Source organism: Dryas octopetala, chromosome 5 (genome assembly GCF_963921425.1).
Source record: "Dryas octopetala chromosome 5, drDryOcto1.1, whole genome shotgun sequence".
NCBI classification, from domain to species: domain Eukaryota; kingdom Viridiplantae; phylum Streptophyta; class Magnoliopsida; order Rosales; family Rosaceae; genus Dryas; species Dryas octopetala.
The window spans coordinates 16,376,906-16,397,525 of record NC_141370.1 but is presented as its reverse complement, the minus strand read 5'-3'; the positions used below and the strand labels follow the sequence as shown (position 1 = coordinate 16,397,525).

The 20,620-nt window shown below is 34.7% G+C and overlaps 2 protein-coding genes across 2 annotated transcripts; both read left to right on the top strand.

The window, feature by feature from the left end:
• The first annotated feature begins 6,408 nt into the window (after window positions 1-6,408).
• Window positions 6,409-9,175, top strand: LOC147284952 (uncharacterized). Its single transcript, XM_086244516.1, has 5 exons — window positions 6,409-6,651; window positions 7,449-7,548; window positions 7,763-7,862; window positions 8,272-8,364; window positions 8,858-9,175. The coding sequence occupies exons 1-5, from the start codon at window positions 6,591-6,593 to the stop codon at window positions 8,990-8,992; spliced, it is 489 nt and encodes a 162-aa protein (XP_086100642.1). The 5' UTR covers window positions 6,409-6,590; the 3' UTR covers window positions 8,993-9,175.
• A 5,670-nt stretch (window positions 9,176-14,845) lies between these two features.
• On the top strand, window positions 14,846-19,880 carry LOC147284951 (protein PIN-LIKES 7-like). Its single transcript, XM_086243849.1, has 11 exons — window positions 14,846-14,978; window positions 17,240-17,517; window positions 17,603-17,682; window positions 17,808-17,932; window positions 18,023-18,144; window positions 18,241-18,474; window positions 18,611-18,712; window positions 18,810-18,910; window positions 19,000-19,052; window positions 19,152-19,337; window positions 19,426-19,880. The coding sequence occupies exons 2-11, from the start codon at window positions 17,383-17,385 to the stop codon at window positions 19,548-19,550; spliced, it is 1,263 nt and encodes a 420-aa protein (XP_086099975.1). The 5' UTR covers window positions 14,846-14,978; window positions 17,240-17,382; the 3' UTR covers window positions 19,551-19,880.
• Window positions 19,881-20,620: the final 740 nt, after the last annotated feature.

Here is a 20,620-nt window from a genome sequence, read left to right as displayed (position 1 = left end):
GAATGTATTTCTAACCCATATTAATATGTCCAGTTAATACTTCGAAACATTTATGTTAAACATTGTTTTATGTTGAGTGAATGCTTGCCAGTTTATGTAGAAAAAGTATTGTTTCATAATTATATTTGAATCACTCAACAATATTAAATAATACAAAACTATGATTATGTATTATGATTTTAATTTTTTTATAGTGGTTGAGTTATCTCTCTCATTTTTGTCATCATTTTCTCAATCATGTGTTAGTTCTTTTTCCTGATTAAATTCTTGTAGTGTGAGTTCACACTTGAATAAAATTCTAAACATATTACATATATGTATATATATACCCACATTATTTTTAGAGTCCTTTAACATACAGGTATTGGTATCTAAATTTATTAACCAAAACCACCTAAAGCCCCATTCTTTTTTTGCGGGCCAACTACCACAATCTTATTATTTATTTGCAGACACCACACTCACTAGATCCCAAAATACCATCCGAAAATAGACTATACAAAAACATAACATGCAAACATCTTCCAAAATACCAGCATCAACGCATCACCAAAAAACAGAAACTGAAACTGCAAGTTCGCAACTCCAATAAACTGCAGTTTCAACTCTAATAAATTGCAGTTTCTGCAGTTTCAGTTCACTTAAAGTTTCATAAACTGCAGAAACTGCAATTTAGGGTAAACCCAAAAAACTGAAACTGAAACTGAAACTGCAAGTCCAATAAACTGCAGTTTCAACTCTAATAAATTGCAGTTTCTGCACTTTCAGTTCACTTGCAGTTTCAGAAACTGCAGAAAGTTCACTTGCAGAAACTGAAACTGCAAGTCCGCAACTCCAATAAACTGCAGTTTCAACTCTAATAAATTGCAGTTTCTGCAGTTTCAGTTCACTTGCAGTTCCAGAAACTGCATAAACTGTTTCTGCAGTTTCAGAAACTGTTTCTGCAGTTTCAGAAACTGAACTAAACAAAAAAAATCAAGAACCTAAACATACTCATGCACAGACCTTGATAAGAAGAGAGAAAAGTCGGGATCTGAATTATTTGATTAATTAATAAATTGGATCGAAATTAGTGGCGGGCAGCGGCGAAATGGCAAAGCTGGATGACGAACAGATCGCGGAGCTGCTCGTGGTGGTGGTGTTCGTCCTGAAGGTGCTTGCTCTGCGAAGAAGAAGAACAAGAAGATGATGAAGAAGAAAGAGAAAAGATACATAATGGGGGGATAAAGAGAGAAGATGAGCGTGAAGAGAGAAGAGAGAAGAGAGAAGTGTTGATGCAAATTTCCGCAAGAGAGATGCAACAACTTAGAGGTAGTGACCTGGCTGATCCGAAGTCCTGCTGAATGATGACGTGAGGTCTTCCTGTAAGGGAAACAAGATCAAAGGAGATGGACCGGTGTGGTACCAGCCAAACACGCTTCGATGATGAAGTCAGTGATGGTGTTGGATGGTAGGTGAGGAAGAACAAAGGATGAACTTGGGAGAATAGGAAGAACAAGGCAAATGTTCTGGGTTTATTCTCAGCAAGTTGGGTATGCTCTTGGGTGAGTAAAGGCTCTTTTTTTGAGTGTTTGTCTGGTGAGTAATTGGTGGCTAGATTGGGGATCCCGTTTTGCACATATGAGTTGGTATATATAGGCAAAGGAGATTGTGATGAGTAAGTTACCTGCATGTGACTGGCTGGTTGAGAAAGATCCACGAGTTCGGTCGTGAACAGTAGCATGCACAGCTACCCACCTCCTTTGCATTCAATGCTGCATTGAATGCAAGTATGGAAGATCCAGGTGAACTCCCTCAGTAGTCATGAATGCAGGCTGAATTGTCTTTTTGTCAGAAGACCTTTGTCAGGTGCATTTAATTGTGGCGGTTCACCCCAACGTGATCTTCCTGGGGATGGTGGCGGAGAGCCGAGCCGACCCGAACACATGTTCTTATGCGTATGCATGAAGCCCATGTGTGATCGGATCGGACACGGGATCCCAGACCGAGCCGGTCCAATTGATAGGGGTCCTTCCGAGCCCTAACTGGCCGACGCCAGAACTCGAAAGGAGGGTATTCCTGTCCCGAGCCGAGCCGAGCCGGAATGACTGGAAAGATGGACACTCAATCCCTTTGGAAGATCATCGGTTCGGCTTGGACCGGGCACGGAGGACTCGGCATGGAGACCCGATCTGAGCTGGCTGAGGAAGTGCTGAGCAGTGATGACGTGGAGGTCAAAGTCTGACCACTGAGAAGTCAAACATTGAAGTCAGGTCTGACCAGCCACGTGTCCGGCCCTGACTGGCTGTTGGATCGGTGTGGGTTTATCCACAAACAAGAAGAAAGAGAATGACAAAAAGAAAATAAAATGGCAATTGACCAGATTTCAAGATAGCAACTTACCTTGTTATTAAAAAAAATTAATTGGTGCACTAGAGAGTAAAAACAATAAATAAAAGGTAGCTTAGGGTAATTAATTTTTATTTTTATTTGGAGATATACCCACATTATTTTATATGTATATTTATATAAATATAAATTTATAAACCCACATTAATAAACATTAGGCTTTTTTACTCAAATACCACCTGAACTATAAAGGGTGTGCTCAAATACCACCCAAACTTTTTTTCTTGCCATTTTACCACCTGAACTTTCACATATTGGCCAATTTACCACCTACCGTCATTTTAGTTAAATTTTTTGTTTATTTCAAGGGTATTTTCGTCATTTATATAAAAAAGCATTTTAAATATTAAAAAAAAAATCTAATTAAACCCCCTAAAAAAAAAGGGTATTTCCATTTTCTAGTTTTTTAGTTTTTAATTTTTTTTTCTAATTATATTTTTAAAAAAGTTTTTAAAATAATAATATTTTTTTATTGTATTCAAGGGCAAAATGGGAAGTTTAGGAAATTTTTTGATGATTTAACAGAAAAATGGATGTTAGGTGGCAAATTAGCACATATTAATAATTTCAGGTGGTAAATTGGCAAGAAAAAAAGTTTGGATGGTATTTAAGCACACCCCCTATAGTTCAGGTGCTATTTGAGTAAAAAAGCCTAAACATTAATAATACACGTTTGCTGTTTTGCAGTTGGAGAAGGAAAGCCAAAAACGAAAAAAGAAGTCCCCATGCAACGCATGTAGGTGGATGAAATGGACCAATTGGAGCAATACTCTGCCAAAAAGCACAGAGCTTATAATTTGCTACTCGTCGTATTCAATCTTCAAACATCATTTTACAAACCCCAAGAAACACATGTGCGTTAATATACTTTATTCTTTTTTTTTTTTTCCTGGATCCTATACATATTATTTATTTTCTTCTTCTGGTGTGAATAAACATGCATAGAATCTTGGATGTTCATGTTCCGATTCGGACCAAAAATAAAATAAGAATCTTAGGCATTGTTCATAGCGGCCCTACACTATTAAATTCAAATGGTAATATATTAATATTTAAAAAAAAAAGTTTAATGTATAACTACTATGTAAATTCGGAAAAAATAAAAAATTAAGACAAATACCAATTTAAGATAACATATTGTTTGTTAAAAATAGATGTATGGATTATGGAGCGTAAATTTGAGAAATTTGGTTGGTCCCTAGTACTTTAGTCTTAAGAGGCACGTGAATATGACAATAAACTTGAATAGTGGCAATTAAATTATATTTTAACTAAATATTTATATTATACTTTAATATAATATGTGGCAAATGTGTTAGTGCTTAGTAGTTGATTAGCTGAGATCTATGACATAAAGTTGACCAAATCCCGATTAAGTGCATTGACCAAAATGTACTTAATATTTTCTCTCTATTCATTATATTGTCAAAACATAGCTTGATTGAGTCATAGTTCACATTTACCCCTAATTGATCAAAGTTTTAAAATAATTGTTGTTATTATTATAGATAATGTTAGGAATTCTAAATTTGGATATCAAATGATGTAGTAGTGTATATGTTAGTGTTTTACTTGTTGTAAATAAAGAAGTTTAGAGTAGACCTAAATATGAATATATGAAAAACTACCACATGTATTTAAGATTCAAATTTAAGATATCTAGCATCATTGTTATTTAGTGGAACTACATGATTGTTTTGTAATTTGTACCAAAAGAAATACTACTATAATAATTTGTACCAAAAGTAGCCTAAGTACCCTGAGAAGTCGATCACCGACTTCTATCGGTTCAGCGTCGGTCCTCCTTTGTGGCCTTTTTCCTCATGTCGGTTTGGTGTCGATTTCTCTAAATTGGTTCGGTTACCGACCGAATTACACCTCTAATTTTGTTATTAAAGCTTCAACTCATTTAATACGTATGCTACTTGATAATGGATGAAACGAGTCTAAAGCCCTTGGGTTAGCCCAAGTGGTAAGGGTAAGTGAGGTAAGGGTTATGATTAGACTAGATTCAGGGTTCGATTCCCTCTAATGTATAAATAAAATGAATCTCACTAAATCTAGAGAAAATTTATATTTAGATATGTATTTAAGGAATGAGAAATTTGCCCCTTTCATTACCATGTTTACACTATCAAATACAAAAAAAATTCTCAGAGTCCTAAAAACAGAAAGTAGATAAAATAAAAATCCAACACACCAATTACATGACTGATCCCATTCTGGTCAACCATAATGTTCAAAATAGGCAAGTTGATAAAATTAAATAACTTTTTAAATTGGCATCAGTGCTAATTGTTGCAATTTGCCACTTGTCAATGCTAAAGAAGAGTGACATAAATAATAATTTAAGCACAATTATTGAATGAGGTGTATTACCTAAACTCAATTGACCCTTGGCCATTTGCATGTCCATTACAGAGGAACTTAATTAGGAGGAACACCACAATTCATTTTGTTCATATTTTAATTAACAGTATTTGAACTTAATCTGAGTCGTCGGGTATGTGGGGTCGGGTCGGGCCGCATGCTGCTGGTTTAATTCAAACCTCAAATGCTAACGTGCGGGTCGGTTCATCGTGGAGATCCATGTCAGATGATGGCAGTGGCCAAGTGTGATATTTTTCAGGAAATGTCAGATGATCTTACATATTCTGAATAATGCATAAAAATTGATTTTTTCAGAACTGTATTTTATGAACCAAATGAGGCTCAAAGGGTGTGGAAAGTGGTCAATCTATATTTGGGAGCCCATAAGAAAGTGACCTAATTTAACCAACTAATCAACTATTAAATTAATTTTACAAAACCATATCTTTAATAGAAATTTTGCAAAACCACATCTTTAATAGAAATAAACCCGTATACAAATAACAAATGAATACATACAAATTAACAAGCAGCCCAACACAACTTATATAAATGCTATTCTTTATCATGTTACTAGGTGTATAAGAATCTTTCTTATATAAGGTTAAATTTGTGTAGAAGGGATGCAAACAAGGTCAATGAATTATATTATAATACATCACAATAAGAGATGGAGATAGCCAATCAAGAGTTTGAAATGTTTTGTAATGGTATCACCTTGGCATGATGGCCCTTGATAATTAAAAATCAATTTAATAAGTTAATGTTTAACTATAAGCAATATTATTTTGGAGGACCAAATTAAGGGAGAATTCAGAAACTCCTAGTAGACTAGTGGCATCAAGCCATGTCAATCTGAAATGGGAAAAAGGGTTAGGAGTGTGACAAGTGGGAACGACCTATGCCGATTTTTCATTGGATTGGACATTTTGACCTTCATTTTCTTTTGGGTCATGGTCCTCATGGATTGGACTCTGTCATTCTTTCTGCGGTCAAATTGTGGTGTGGTGGTTTCCTTAGACTTTAAAGCATAGAAAGTTAGTCACTATAGTAAGAATTCACATGCACACTAATATATATATATATATATATATTATAAGGTACCGAGTTCGATTCTCCAGTTCGACCCTTGAAGCCAGCAGCAAGAGAGATAAAATTTCTTGTAAATTTTCTAGGTCTGGCGTTGATTGTTTGTCTTTAAACGGATCAAGAGATTAGTTTTATGAGCGAAATCTAGCCCAAACACCCTCGATTATCAAAAATAACTAATAGATTTAATAGTGATTTACAAATTTGAATCATATTGTTAAAAATCAACATGTCGATCCAAGGGTTAAAGATATAATTTTATGACATACCAACTCCTACTAAGAATTTTCGGTACAAAATTCCATGAAAATCTAATGGAAAGGTTTGCCAAATACAAAAGGTCAGGGCCAGTCCAATACAACCGAAAAACAGAGAAAACAACCGAAGCATGCCTATGAGGAACCCAAACCCAAACCCTAAACACAAACAAACTCTAATTTGTTTGGGCCTGACCTAACGGTGGACCAAGAATTGGCATTCCAATGTCAACCCAATATGAAGCCCAAAAGATCTGAGCCTCATCACTTTATTTTTGTTTAATAAATTTTTTAAAATGCTGCTATTTGTCTGATCTTGAAGCTTGTAACAATGCGGTAGTTCGATAATATCGAAGGAGAAAATTTGTTTTCGGTGGAATAGCAATTCATCCTCAGATACACAAACACAAAAGCAAACATTTTCTCGCTCTGTTCTCTCTCTCTCTCTCTCTCTCTTCCTTACTCTGTGTTGTAAAGTTGAAAACCATGAGTGCTCTTACAAGCTCGTTCGTTTCAGTTCAAAATCCCAAAGCCCACTTTGTGACCGGTAATCATATCATCCTCTTTGTGTGTTTTTGTTTTTTCCTTGTTTAGTTCCATTCAAATGATTGTGATTTAGTTTCTGTTATATGTTGGTTGATATCTTCTATTGGTTCCTTTGAAGATTTTTATTCTAAACTAACGGATCACTAGAAATTGTAGATTTCTCATCATTTTTGTTGTAAAAAATTAGTGTACACTCTCCTTTATGGGTTTGTTTCGTTTTTTTTTCTTTTTAAGGCAGACTTTAGGCTCCATTTGTGGAGGATTAGAAAATTGAAATGTAGCAAATGCCCAGTCCTGAGTTCTCTGATTTGTGGGTCTATGTGATTTTGCTGGTTGTCTTTTCATGTGAGTCCTATGATTCAATCCCACCTTTTGTTATTGTTGCTATCCATAATCCAATTGTCTATACATGCTACTTTACTTAAGTTAACCAGTTACACATTTAAAGGGTATTGTGAGATTAATTTATTAGGCATACAACCCTTTCAAGTTGTCAATTTTGAATTGGAAGTGCATAGGGCTTTAGGATTCACCAGCTGGTACTTGTTAGCTTCTCGATTTATCTTTCTGTTCTATGCGGTTTTCCCTATTACTAGGCCACTTCAACTTATTTTCTCTGGCATGTTATTTCGGTATCAAGATTTTATTCTCTTTCATCTTGGATTGGCTCAAGGCATTGCATGAGACTCTGTCTAGCATGTCCGTTGTCTTGGTTAAACATGTAGGTGCAAAATATTGTTACATTTGAATTTCACATTTTAAATTTTCCGTTAATTATTGCAAAATGTTTTATGCTAGGTTCTTCTTCGAAGCCAATGCACCATTGTCTTTTGAACGTTACCCCCAGTAATCTAAATCCCACATTTCAGGGCAAAAGGCAACTTGTGGTCCGAGCAAGGTATGCATATAACTTTCTAGAAGTTACTTAGAGATAGTATCATGGTAACTATGATATATATATATATATATTCCCACTAGCAATAAGTCTAAATTTTTACTGTTTCATTATCGGTTTTTTAGATAATTTTCTTAGTTGGTTAATACTCATGTTACATGGATATCAATAAACTGTAATTACTTCTATCCATTTCTTTTCCTTTCTGCTGGTACAGTGGGGATAGTGGAAGACCAAGTTCTGCAAGCATCTTCGTGGGTGGATTTGTATTGGGTGGGGTAATTGTTGGAGCATTAGGTTGTGTTTATGCACCTCAGGTATGGTTGAAGTACTCACCTTATGTATCTATCACAGTTTGATCTGTTACCATTGCGTTGGGTCTGTATTTTATGAGATTATTACAAGATTTAATGGTGGTGAGTTTTGGTGCCTGAATTTGATGATGTGATTGCTATTGTTGCTGAGTAGACATTATAGGCCCCTTCCTTACAATATGTGCGTCTGTTATTTGCATACCCTCACCTGTATCGTTAAATTTATGATTTATCACTGAATATCTATTCAACATCTAGTTCTACACCCCCCCCCCCTCTTTTCTCTCCTTCCAAAGGTTTACCTTCTAGAGGATAGGTAAATTTATGTAGTTTAAGATATATGATGAATTAATTGATTATGGGAGATGAGCCACGGATGTGATTTTATGTGCTATATTTTTTGTCTTTCCAGATAAGCAAGGCACTAGCTGTTGCTGGAGCTGATAGAAAAGATTTGATGAGGAAGCTGCCAAAATTTATATATGATGAAGAGAAAGCTCTTGAGGTGAGAATTATTTGTTTCTGCAGTTAAATTTTGTTTTTAGCAATGACAAAGGTCATGATAGTTCTAGATTTCTTGAATGGGGAACTTAATAATTAAGTGGAGGAAATGTTTTTTTTTTCCCTGTTTGGCCAAATGATAGAGTGATGCCAAACCCCCAAAAACATATCCATAATGGGCTGAATCCCAAACCTTTGCTTTTTAAATGAGGAGAAGTACTATAAGAGGCCAGTGGTGATAAAGAGGAAGAATCTACACTTTCTTAGGCCATTATGCATGATATGTACAGTAAGTGTCCTGCTTGAATTGTAATACATAAATATCTATAGGTTGTAGATTGCTTCTTAATTAGACTATTTTTATAGATTCATAAACCTTTGAAGTGGAAAATTTGATTGGTCAATCCCCTAAAACTTTTGGACCATGTTATCTGGTCTGTTAATTCTTATTATTCGATCTGAACTTATGAGTTTCTGGTTGTGTTTTGTGGTAACAGAAAACCCGCAAAATACTGGCTGAGAAGATTGCACAACTAAATTCTGCCATAGATGATGTTTCTGCTCAGCTGCATGCAGATGATGCCCCAAATGGAGCTGCAGTGGCTTCAGATGAAATAGAAGCTTCCATATAATATAATGTGTGCAGAATTTTAGTTTTGATTTGTTACATCTTACATGTGTCTAGCACCTGGAGAATAACGTTTAAAATCTTCTTCTTCTTGCTTGTTTATCTTGTTCATAAATTTGGGTTGATTACATAAAGAATATCAGCAATAAAAAACCATAACAGTTGCTGGAATACTTATTTGCTTCAACGTCATAGACTTCTGAAAACATATTTAATCATGCTAAATGGATCTTGATTATCTGGAAAAAGCATTAATCATTCTGCAAGGTGCAAGTTTCAAAGTGGGGCTGATTAGTCACGAAGTTCATGCACAATTTCTATGACACTTACCTCTATTTAGAAGATTTATAACAACAACGTGTAGTTTGAACTTTGAGTTGGGCCTTAAACCAATTCAATGCTGTCTGGGTTTCAATGGACCCAACAGAACAAAAAACTCCTTATATAGTCAAAAAGACTTGTAGCTCCTGAGTCCTGAGAATAGAGAGGTTGCAACTGATCTGACCATGAGTGGGGTAAAAACTCTATTCCATTGAAGCTACAAGTTTCCACTACCTTTATATAGTTAATTGGCTTAATTGAGTTTTTACCACTCATAGTTTTAGTCTTTTAGATGATTTTCACTTTACTACGCAACAGATATTTATTTGTTCTACTTTGCTACCTAATCCGTCAATATTGATGACAAAAATGCCCATTCTTATCTTTGTCCCACTTTTATCTTTTTTCGTTTATCCCATCGACGGATCAACTAATCCGTCAATATTGGTGATAAAAATGCCCCTGCTACATCAACATTTTTGACGGCTTAAGTGATGGAATGGACAAAAAAAATAAAGTGAGACATGAAAATAGTTGTAAGTGGTAAAGTAAGACAAATAAACATTTAGGTGGTAAAATAGAAATCAACTGAAACTATGAGTGATAAAAAATATAATTAAGGCTAGTTAATTTGAATAATTTTTCCAATGTGGTTAATTGAAATCAAGTAAATAGATGAAAGTAAAATCTTGTCATTTTCTAGACCCTTTTATAGCCACAACCAAACAAAAGAAAGTAAGAAGGAAATGCCTATTTTAATTACAAGTTAATCTACTTGTTTGTAGCTCTTTTGTTCTCTCTACATGTTCATTCATATAAATCTAGACTTTCACTTGTCTTCAATTGTCCTTACTATGAACGTGGAATCTGACATTCTTTAATATAGAAGGGGAAACATATTCAGACATGATCGATCATGATTGAACCCTCCACAGTCCGCACTTAGCACTAGTGATCCATGGACCAATGACCATACATGCATCAAAATAAATAATTAAAAGAGGAAATAAAAGAATATATATATAATAATTATCACTCACTCACTCACTCACTCACTATAAAGTAAGTAAGGAATTTTCCGTTCATCTAATCATACAATAAGTGTTCTAAAAACCCCTCTAGGCGGCGCCTAGGCGCTAGACGTTGGCTAGCCGCCCCGATTAACACCCAAGTATTTTTTTAATTATTTTTAAGCACAAAATACTAATAACAAGTAACAAATAATAATTTTTCAAAATATCTATCTCAACAAATAATAATTTATCTGAACAAGTATGAAGCTAGTAAGACCCTCCTAGACATAGTACTAATAAAAAAAATCATCTAGGCGCCGCCTAGGCCTTGCCCAGGCTCCTAGGCTTCTAGGCTCTAGGCGCCCTCCTGCCGTCCGCCGCCCGCCTAGCAATTTTTAGAACATTGCATACAACAACCAATTTCAATAATAAAAATCATTTATATTTTAGAGCATAAAAAATGTGGATTTGTATATAAGAATAAATTCAATGATTCCAAATTACAAATTTATATTCTTGTAAGGAATGACGAACCAATCAGATCTGAAAATTTAAAAAATTAATTATACAGCATACAATTTATATTATAGAATTTTTCAATATAGATGAGACAAATAAAATCGTCGACTCAACATGTAAGCTTTGGCTGCATTCGCTTTTGGACACGTAGGTTTGAGTATGCTATGACGTACGCATGCAGAAGAAAGAGCAAACAAGGATGATCACAACAACTCATGATCACAAAGACACAAACCCACACAATCATCCACGTTTATAATAACTATATGATTTAATTAATTAATTGCAAGTGTGCATTCATTAATTTCTTTAATAATTAAAATATCTACTTGACGAGAAATTCTATTTTTTTTTTTTTTTTAAGTAGAGTGATATACAATGAATATATATTTGTGCAATGCATCTATCACCATTTTCAAGTCGAGCGTTTTGCAATCAACTAGATGTTTCCCTACCAGTGATGTGAATGCCTAATTACACCAAACACCAACTCGACAAATTGACAAGATGAGGATTCTTGGCCAAAAAAAAAAAGACAAGATGAGGATTAATTTATATATAACAAAATTATTGACCAAGAGCTGCATGCCACAAGGTACAAACATACAATTCAACATTCTTTATTTCCTTATTAAAGTTAGCAGTTTAATAACACCATATGTATATATTCTAAACTGTTTAGTCAACAATTCAATGATTAATAATGCTAGCTATAAATGAATAAATGATTTCTGAATTAATTGATCTAATATTTTACATAATAATTCTTGAAGCTAAAGACCCTTAAAATAAATAGTTCAAATCATAGAATTAAATTACAATTTACAAGTTAATGAACAATGTGAATTTTCCTATGCTTGAAAGATGGTTCCTTCTTTCAAAAATTTTAAAATGTAGGACCACGACCATCTGATGACTTAAATTTGAAAATCAATATTCCTAAAACAGAGAGGGCATTAATGAGTGATGGCTAAAGCAGTGTATAGTGGCACATGCCTCGGTCCGGTCCGGTCCGGTCCCCCCAAATTATTTGATGAAATTATGGCAAGTCCACTCAATTTGTATTGACCCACCTAGCTAAGCTTCTATATACATTGGCAAAAAATAAAAAAAAAACAACTTCGATATACGGCTCCTCACACCTAACAAATCGAATCCCAAGATGATTGTGCTTGTTACTAGCTACTGACTCACTAATTAAAGAATAGGATAATGAGCTTCATTAATGGTATATTAGACATTCATCTGCATTCTACAATGTGATATGATATCTAGATGCATATGGTTCCTTTTAAACCAACTAATTTTAGAATATATTGTCAAAAATTGTTTATTTATAATTGATTTAATAATATATAGTTTGCAAAAGGAGCTTTAAATGGGAAATGTCTCATTTTAAGAAAAGTAATAACATTCTCTATGAGAATTATTTGACAAATGCAGTTTAATGATCGAAATCGTCCATTTTTTAAGTCTATTATTAAAAATCATTTCTGGGAAAATTAGCTAAATTGATAATTGGTTGGTCATCTAAACTAGAGGTGTCAAATGGACTAGGCCGGCCTGAGCACGACACTAGCACGACATGATTAAAATAGGCACTGTATGGCACGATACGAGTAAATGGGCTGGGTCGGGCCGAAATTTTTAGCCCATCAGGCATGGCACGGCATGAGCACGAGCACGAAATAGGCCATAATTAGGCACGACTCTTTAATTTAACATTGTTTTTTCTATTTTTAGAGAACTTATCAACACGATTATTCAATTTTTTTGCAAAAAAGAAATGTTAATATTTAATTATAAAGAAAAAAAACTCATAAGATTAATGTTTTCACCCTAAAAAAAAAAGTCTATGGGCCGGCCCATTTAAGGCATTGCACGAGCACGACTGGCTCTTGGGCCATGGGCCATACCGGGCCTAGGTCTTAATTATATGGGCCGGCTCGAGCACGCCGAAAATACGATGAGTTCAACTTAAACGGACTGGCTTGTTTGTGCAAACAACACAGTTCGTTAAACAAGAGTATTTATCTAAGTAAAAGAAATCCAAATTTTTACATGGATGATCTTTTGACAGATGTTTTAAAATATATATACACAGTTCCCATCACTGCTTTGTATGCCTCATCCTTACTTTAAGCGTCCTAGCTTATAGTTTGAGATCATGTCATGTGATGCATTTTTGGGATATATTCATCATTTTTCTTCTGAACTTGTTGATAAAAGTGAGTCATTTTTGACATAATAGTATAGATATGGAAATTTTTTGTCAAACATTTATAAACATAATATTATAATTTGATATTTGGGTTCAATGAGAATCAACGGCTGAAAGCTTGTTTGGTATTGAATTAGGTGGTGTGTCCCAACTCGAACTAAATATGGGTAAGCCGGTAAAGGTCGTTGTTAAGCAGAAGCAGTACATGTACCAATGTACCATGCAGCTGATTCGATCACCAAAGAAATTGGAGGCCGTTAATTTACCTATTTTCGTCATCTTTGGATCAACGAGTTTACTTATTTTAATTTGAAAAATATAATTTTTAAGACCATTCGATCTGTTACATATCATGTCGACGGATGTACTATAACTTGTCCTAAGTTAATTATCCCCACGTACACCACAAGAATAAGGCATATGTCCAGCATTTCATCACAACAGCACATGCATGGCTGATGCTTTTGCCAACCACTCATATGTATGCTAGGCTTGTTGTTGTTGTCGATCGATGTGGGTTGCTAATTCAAAAAGCATATCAATTATACATCGAGGCCTGGCCTTTTTCATACAAACGATAATCACATGAGTGCCCTACCTAGTGGTCAATTTGCAGCAACATTGTTTACACCAGAAGAAAAAACATTGGTAGGGCCACTCATGTGTATAACAAGTATTATTTATTTGATTTCTAACCAGAAGAAAAAACATTGGGTTGTTTATATAATAAGTTAATGTGTGCTTCAATTCCAACTGTACCAGATCTCCTCTAAGAAGGATAATGACAAGCATAAACATGAAATATATCATATATGCGAGTACACTGAGTAGTTAGTTAATTAAATTCCTTAATTAATATACAGTACGTAATAAAATTTTATAATTTAATAACTTATATGTTCATATTATATATAATATATAAACCTGAGATCCAATATGCAGGTTGAGTATTAATTATATGGTGGTGACATTAGCTCATACGTAAGCACATTATTTGTTGTTAAGCGTGTGGTAATTATCACCGACGATGCATATTGATGGAGAAAACTCCAAGCCAATCAGTCATCCCATCACCAAATAATTGCACTATTTTATACATTCAATTAATGCAGCAGTAGTAGTATTTTGGTCTACCCCAAATTATTAATTTGTAGTTATACTCACAAATTCGAATTTGTCTACCTGATCGAGATGATTAGATCGAGCCATCAGCTGCCTAAATAGAATTCTCTCTTTCGTATATATACCATGTGATGATTTGTCGTGTCTGCGGTAGTGTATGTATCAGAAAATTCAAGATAGCGATTTGCATTTTTACTACAACGAATAAAGATCGATAAACTCAACTTTTCTGTAAGGTATAATTGGACCCCTATAAATAAATAAAAATAGGAAATTTAATTTGTTGGTTTTTGCAACTAAATTTAATAACGTACTATTATTTAAGGTGACTAATCTGCATTTATGTATGTACTGTTCGATATCTTCTAGCTGCACAAGTCATTATTATTGTGTACGTTTAATTATGCACATGGAGGTAACTGATAAAGAATGACATTACATGGTGGAACCGCGGAAGCAATGCAAGGTCGGCCCTCTGTATAAATAGCAAATACAAGTAATTAAACAAAATTAAGTAATAATGGGCAAAAAACAAAATTAAGTAAGAAACGAAGCAGCTTTTCACTGGCACCAATCACCATCAATTAATACTCCAAAATAAAAGGCATGCCATGCGAGTCTCATGGCTCCTCGACATGCCTTCTTCTCTCTTCTCTAACATCTATAAATAGCATTCAAGTTATTCAACTACTCTCTCTCTCTCTGTGGCAGCTCCCATTTTTCTCTCTCAACCATGAATCATGATTATTGTTGAAGCTGGGTTCTCAACTTTGTCAGCCCACACTCAATTCCAGGTTCATCTTCATCTCGATCGATCTCTCCCATCAATAACAATCTTTGTTTCTTGATTTCTTATTTGGTCGTTTTTTACGTTTTAATTACTTGAAATTTTACCACCTTTAACAACGATAATTTTTTATTTTCCGAGGATTAATTAATTTCATCTCTACCTAGTTATATACCTTATGTTATTGTACTTGTACACCTTCTATAATTCAGGGAGTACTTTATCTTCTGGTTTTGAGCTGCTTCTGGGTCACTTCTCGTCCATCTCCTTGTGGGGATTATACGAGTTATACATGATAACATTCTCTCTTGATGATAATATAGAAACATTATATGTTAGTTGTCTTACTGTGAATGTAAATAATCGATTAAATTCATTCTTAATTAATTGTGTTATCTAAATTAAAGTCTGATATGTATGCCAGACTGTCTAACAAAAAAATGTTACTCATAATATATCTGTCAATTAATTCTGAATTTTTTTCTTAATTTAATTGTTGTGAGCCAATGAAAATTAGACATAATTTTAAACACTTTGGATTACTCATGCATATTTGCATACCTCACAATTCAGAGTACGCTGACCAAAAATTCAAATGCTTATCTGCTTACCAACCACAAAATCAAAGCAAGTTTGTAATGTTTTTTTTTTTTTTTTGGACCGGAAGTTTGTAATCTTTTTGACTTTTTCGAAAATGTCGCATTTTCATACTCTCATAATCGTTCTGGAACAGATTATACATAGCTAGCCTTGCGTTTTTTTTTTTTGGGCCATTTAGCCTTGCGTTTTAAACAAGTGCAAATGTGCGTATCTAAATCTTAACGTGTTCACCTTTTTTTTCCTAACCCAACAATTCTTCTTTCCTCACTTTCTTTGTATTGTTCAAATTTTAGAAAGTCTTAGAAAAAAGAACCAACAAGAATTGAACTCTTATAGCTAGTGAATTTATATATGTATCCTGACTTGAATAATTTTAGTAGCATTAATTAGTTAACAAATTCTTTTATGTGTCCCACATAATGAATTAGGCTTTCACAAAATTGAGTGGGTCATGAATCATTACGTACCTAATGATTATTTATGGTAACTAAATTGCCACTAATCAATTAATCATCACACATGCTATATATTGTGTTAATGTTTAGACATAGTTATGCTGATTAGAGCATATGGCTTAGGTTTATGCTTGAAAGATGTGGCTATTAATTTGTTGGGGGCTGATTTAGATATATTATTAGGTGAAAAATCAAATCTGAATAAAAGAAATTCATGAACCTCTTGAGCATTTTCACTAATAATTTTTCTGTTGTGCATGAATCATCCAGAGTGGCATAAACAAATCACCAACTATTTCAGTCAATCTAAAAGATGAGGAGAAGACTTGAGAAAGAGTCCTATATGTCTTTTGTGTGTGTGTGTGTGTGTGGAAGAGAGTCCCATATGATATAGATTACTTGAAGAATAGGATTCATTAATAAACCCCCTTTTTTTTTTCTTGATGTGGTGACCACTGTCCATTTGTTCACTTTGTGTTGCTAGTGGCTGGATTGACCTTTCTGGGTCCCATTTTATGTCCTCTTCTTTATCTCTTCAAATTATTATTATACCAATACAAATTCTCACGGGATGTGGACTCTACACATACAAGCAATTAGGCCACTCTCATTAGTGTACTGTACAATCAATTAGTCCACTCTCATTAGCCACTTAACCCTTCAGATGAACATAAAGCCAAATTTAAAAGGAAAAAGGGTATTTATAGGCCAACCAGTCCCATCTAATTGGGTTTCATTACCAATTTGAAATTTATTCATAGACCAACCCAACCTGGGTTGGGTTGCAATAACCTCAGAAATTTAACTAGGAGTTCTTCAAGCAAAACCCAGTATGCAGAAAAGTTTTTAAGTGAAATTCTTTCTGACCAAAAAAAAAAAATCTCATGGAAAGAAGATGTATGGCATACATTCAGAAATTTAAAGAATATATAAACATAATACATAATATATATATGTACAATATATACAACCATTAGAGACACGCTCTGTGATGGGACTGAACCAAGTCATGACAAATGTTAGTTACCTTCATGGTTGTTTCCTCCCTACGATATAGTTCACATGTAAGATGTATGTCAGCAACGGCTAAAAAGCCTAAAATATTTGGTGGCTTTCCTTCTAAAACTTCAACTCTTGTCTTTGATTTTGCTTTGGATTTTTGATGGCTAATTACCCTTTTGTCCTCTTTCTCTCTGTTTGTTTCTGTTTCCAGGATTTTGCTTAGAATTGTCTGAAGTAGTACTACAACAAAGAGGTTCAAGGGTCTCAAATAAAAACACAGCAAAGCGAACACACTGAAACAGTGTTGGAAATCCAAAACTAAAGCTCTGTCTAGAGTTTGAAACACAAACAAAGATGGGTTTCTGGACACTGTTTGAGGTGGCATCTATGCCAGTTTTGCAAGTTCTCTTAATCAGTGTGTTGGGGGCTTACATGGCAACTGAGTATTGCAATCTTCTCCCTACAGCCGCTAGAAAGTCCTTGAACAAGGTAGGGAGTACTACATGCTATGTTGTTTCAGATTAAGTATGACTCTGTTCTTAAATATTCATCAAATTATGGTTTACAAACGCAGATTGTGTTCGAGGTGTTCACCCCCTCACTCATATTTGCTAGTGTGGCCAAGACTGTCACATTTGATGACATAATTTCATGGTATGCTACATTTGTATTTGGTGTTTTTCTTTGTGCATTTCTTTAACTTTCTTTAATATCTTTAGAGCAATGCATCTTTATACATATCCCATTTTCTTGTATCTTGTTTGATCATGTTTATTCAGGTGGTTTATGATTGTCAACGTGGGGCTTACTTTTCTAATTGGAAGCATTCTTGGATGGATAGTGGTAAAGATACTGAAACCCAAGCCTTATCAGGAAGGTCTGGTGATTGCTACATGTTCATCAGGTAATGCTCAATCTTGATAGTTTTTCATTTTTTCCTCTTAGCAGCAATTTAGTGTCCTTATCAAGTAATATGGTCAATCTTGTTGAATAGCAAACTTGGGAAACCTTCTCCTTATACTTGTCCCTGCAATCTGTGAAGAGGATGGGAACCCATTCGGCAATCATGAAGTTTGTACCACGCTTGGACTGTCATATGTATCATTTTCCATGGCGGTAATGCAACATTGCAAATCACATTTTCCTCTACTAGTTCATGATATGAATTGAAGTCAATGAAGTTCATGTCAACAACTCACTTGATTATTGCAGCTTGGCGGTTTCTTCATTTGGACATACACTTACCAGCTGATAAAATCGTCATCTGTGAAATTTAATGAACTTCAAGCAGCTGACAAGGCTGACAAGGCTGAGAAGGCCTCAAAGACCCCCAACATGGATTTGGATGCTGATGGGCAAACCCACCTTCTCAAGGCAGAAGATGAAGAGCAGGGTTCTATAGTAGTGTTATCAACTAAAACCACTGATCATTCTCAAAACCATGCTGTAAGTACCATCATACATCAAACAATGGACAAAAAATCAGATAAAAATTACTGCTAGTCTGGCTACAGTTTGTGATATATATGCAGATATTAACTCAACTATGGTGTTTGGACTATCTGGATTACTCTAATGGCAGATGGCAGGAGCACATGAATCACACGTACCATTCAGCCGAAAAGTATTAGCATTTTTTCAACAGATTTTAAAGGAGTTACTGGCACCACCAACAATAGGAGCGGTGAGTTTTCCTAACATTTCACCTACATTATAAGAGCTTCACAAGACCTCAAGACTGACATAAAATTTACATGTTTTCTCATCTGGTCTATGATCAGATTTCGGGATTCATCTTTGGGACTATTCCATGGCTTAAAAACTTAATAATTGGTGACACCGCCCCCCTTCGTGCCATCGAAGACTCTATTCAACAACTTGGGTACGTATCTTTCTGCTTATAAGTTATAATATAACAATTACTAGGCTTGAACCCCCAACTTTGAACCAGAAACATCCTATACTATGCAGGAATGGAACCATTCCTTGTATCACACTTATTCTTGGAGGCAACCTCATCCAAGGTAAGGCAGCAATATATGATATTCAACATTAGGCTATTTTCTTAGTTATGGAAGGGAAAACAATCTAACAAAGCTATTACTGTATTCTTAATGCAATAGGCTTGCGCACATCAACAATCAAAGCACCTGTCATCATTGGAGTGATCATTTCTAGATACATTGTAATGCCTGCAATTGGTATTTGCATTGTAAGAGGAGCACACGAACTTGGGTTTCTCCCGGCTGACCCTTTGTTCCGCTTTGTGCTGATGGTTCAGTTCACTCTGCCTCCTGCCATGAATATTGGTAAGCCATTGCCGCAAGTTTTTGAGTTACCAATTTCCTTATAAAAAACTATGAAAAAGTGCTTATATGAATAAGCATAATATTACAGGTACCATGACCCAGCTGTTTGATGTGGCTGAGGCAGAGTGCTCAGTCATCTTCCTGTGGACTTACTTGGTTGCAGCCCTGGCACTAACTATTTGGTCAACAATCTACATGTGGATCTTGTCTTGAACTGCCCTTTAGCTGAGGATGACAAGCATTCCTTAATAACACATACGATTGTGATAGGTTTGCACCAAAGAGGGAAGGATCTACAATTCTGGAGTTGGGTTTCTTTTTCTCCCTTTTCAAGTCAATTGTTTATTTCAAGTGAAGGGTTTTTGGGTATGATTGGGGAGTGTGTAAATGGCATGCATTTATTGCGTTCGTTTAGTTAATGGTAGGACCGTAGGAGTAAAATACAAAGAGAAGGGGGATTTACTGAATTAGTGTTTGATTGGATTTTCATAGCTCTCTCTATGTATCTCAAAGTTTATATGCATCTGTATGCATTATTGCTTCTGGTGCATTGTTGTTGGGGAATTGAAATTGGTATAGTTATTAATCACTGCAATACATCAACCCTCAAAGTCAGCATCACTGGCAGAGAAATCGGGTCAAAAACACCAAAGTCAGATTTTTATTTTTCTCTCTTTTCTCCTTCATAATTTCAATACATTCTTTCCGTAGCAGCACCACCAGATCTTCCCTCTAATTTGTAATTATATCAAAGCTCAAGAAAATGGTGGTGAAACTAATGATGAATGATTCTACAAAATCATTTGGGTCAGCAATAAATATATAAACAAATTAGAATAACACCTTTTAATTTAATTGGAATAAACAATACCTTCATGAAGTAAATAAAATAAAATAATATCAAATAAAACTATACAAATTTCATATGTATCCTCCTATGACACAGCAAACTGCTCCCGATGGTTAGAATCAAGCATTGCAATCTCACACAACAACCATCCGAGACACTATCTCATCTTAAGATCTGGGTAGGGACGAAACCAAAGACAGGAAGAAGTTGGAGTGCTGGTCATGATATTATGTTTGGGGAAACATTATTCTTTCATCAATATCTCAAAATATTTTATAAATAATTCTCAGAAAATTCTATGTTTGAAATTGTCAAGTTGTGTACATTATACATGTATTAAATCTTCAAAGAATAAGTGTGAATAATATGTCACATTCTTTAGGTAATTATACACCCCTAAAATATATTTATAAGAATTTGGTGTATTTATCTA